At 45.7% G+C, this 2,328-nt stretch overlaps 1 protein-coding gene across 1 annotated transcript; it reads right to left on the reverse strand.

Annotated features, from left to right (window-relative positions):
• Window positions 1-520: 520 nt before the first annotated feature.
• Window positions 521-1,471, reverse strand: CCR75_007576 (uncharacterized protein; the record flags this gene model as incomplete). Its single annotated transcript, XM_067965634.1, has 1 exon — window positions 521-1,471. The coding sequence occupies one exon, from the start codon at window positions 1,469-1,471 to the stop codon at window positions 521-523; it is 951 nt and encodes a 316-aa protein (XP_067814345.1).
• Window positions 1,472-2,328: the final 857 nt, after the last annotated feature.

A 2,328-nucleotide genomic window follows, 5' to 3' on the forward strand; every position in this document is an offset into this window, starting at 1 on the left:
AACTTGGGTGGGTGGAATAGCAAGTACTTAGATATAGTATACTTTATTACTGCAGACTCTAGCTAGCGTAGCAATAATAATTCGCCTGCTGGTTTCTGGCTCGTTGACCACTATAGCAAATGATCATACTAGTTAATGCGATGCGCGCAGCAAACAAGTAACTTTTTTGTTGAGAATTTTATTTGATGGGACGCCATAACTAAGTCCATCTGTCAGACTGTACAATTGAGATCTTTGTGAGACAGTGCGCATTATTGCAAAATCTAATGCCATAAACACTAGATCAACACGGCAATTTTAATTAGAACGAAGTTGTTAACTGGCATGAATTGAGAAATCCGTAAAAATGTAGAGTATTTTAGTTTTGGAGGAAGTAAGTTAATAAGCCCTAATTTTTTTTTCTATGGTCAAATATAATTTAATCGAGCTTTAATATTGCAAGTTTAGATCAAAGGTACAATTGAGTAAAAATCACGCTGTCTTGTGATCATGGACCTATTAACATTTTGTTGGTCCGATATTAAGTAGCAAGTCCTTTCGTGACCAGCACAAACTGGAATACCACAGGCACTTGAGTAATTTGAGTGAGCACAGGGTCCCACTCGCGTCCAAAGTGTATCCCAGGTTCCCCTAAATCTGCTTGCAATTCAATTTCCCATGGCAGCTCGTTAAAAATGCCTTCGCAAACATTGTCCTCGGTGTGCTGAAAAAGCTGTTTGCCTAGCTCCTTCTGATACAGCTCACTTACAACCTTGAATAGAAAAAGCCCGCCTTCGTGCATAATTCCACAACCAGCCGTGTCGCCCCATACTTTACTGCCCGGAGCCGACAGGACGTCGATAGTTTTAAGAAGCGCTATGTTGCTAGCTTGAGTTAGGTACATCGTGATTCCTTCTAAGACCCAGAACGTGGGAAGTTCTGGCTTAAATCCATTATAGAGTAGACCTTCTTCCCAGTTAAATGCATTTAGGTCCGCGACGACGTAATCATGCCGGTCAGCGAGAAGAGTTGGCTCTAACTTCTCCAGTACCGTTTGTTTGTGCTTGAACAGCTCGGCGCTTTGGTCAATTTCGAATACGTGGCATCCAACCAATGATTGCAGACGGAATGCGCGGGTGTCAAGACCAGCCCCAAGCAGTACAATCTGACGAATGCTAGGATCTCGTTGCAAAAGTGCATCGTCTAAGTATCGGCCTCGAAGCGCGACGTAGTTCTCTGGGTGAGGATGCTTTTGTTTCCACTTATGGAGGCGTGGGGACAACTGGGCCGCGACTTGACACGTCAAGGGCTCCGCAAAAAAGTCGTGAATCAAGCGGTCCTCCCGGACATCTTCGACAGCTCGCAGGTAGGCGTCCATGAAGCTCATGAATTGAGCAAAGTCTTCGCTCTGCATCTTGCTTGAAACAAAAGAGGAGGGCAAGGCGTCAATGGGTTCCGATACGACAGGGGCGCGTTCGGTTGCCTGCTCCATCAGGGCAAATAAAGTTCGGCAAAAGAGAAATGCAATACTGTCTTTAAGCTGCATCGACAGAAGCGGCATTCACGCCGAGTCTTTGTACACTTAGTTAAAGGACAGCACAGGTGACGCCATTAATGGGCAGCCGGCACCTCGCACGTCACGATGCCAAAACTGGTGAGAAGAGTGTATTGTTGCCCCAAAGGTGACCAACTAGCTCGCGAAAAACAAGTACAAATTGTTGTTTCGTGTGCATAGACAGTAACTATGCGTTAGATACAGCGCAGCGATATGACAAACGATTCATTGAGCGCAATGCTCATCGACTTCGTCAATAATAATTAAGTCTACGGTAGACACATCAATGGCCTGTCTGCCGGAAGCGATGCTCGCCAATGGTTTATGGGTCCTAATTTAGCCAACTTATTATTTTTCTCAGACTCGATAATGGTTTGATTTACGAGATCGCCGCATTGTAAGCACCGATAGCACGTCTCATCAGTCCTAAATTTTACCGATCTCAGTGGCCGAGTGGTTAAGCACTGGAACTGGGACCGGGAGGTACGTGGATCGATACCCGCGGAGGGCGTTACGATGACACATCGCCGGAGATAGGCTAAAAAGCAGACGAGCAACCATCCAATGGATGACCGCCCTGCCAACCCGCACCGAAGGAGTGTGATAGTTGGGTGGGAGGAGGCCCTGTAGCCGAAATTCCCCATAGTGTAATGAGGGGTGCGGGGTTCCAATAAGAGAACTTCGTCAAAATTGAATCTCTCAGTCCTAATTATAGGCATTTGACCTTTTTTTGCCGATGCGGCTGCCTCAAGTTTATAAGCCTTAATTATGTTTGAGGTATTTGGATTGGCTAA

Source organism: Bremia lactucae, linkage group LG10 (assembly GCF_004359215.1).
Source record: "Bremia lactucae strain SF5 linkage group LG10, whole genome shotgun sequence".
Classification (NCBI taxonomy): domain Eukaryota; phylum Oomycota; class Peronosporomycetes; order Peronosporales; family Peronosporaceae; genus Bremia; species Bremia lactucae.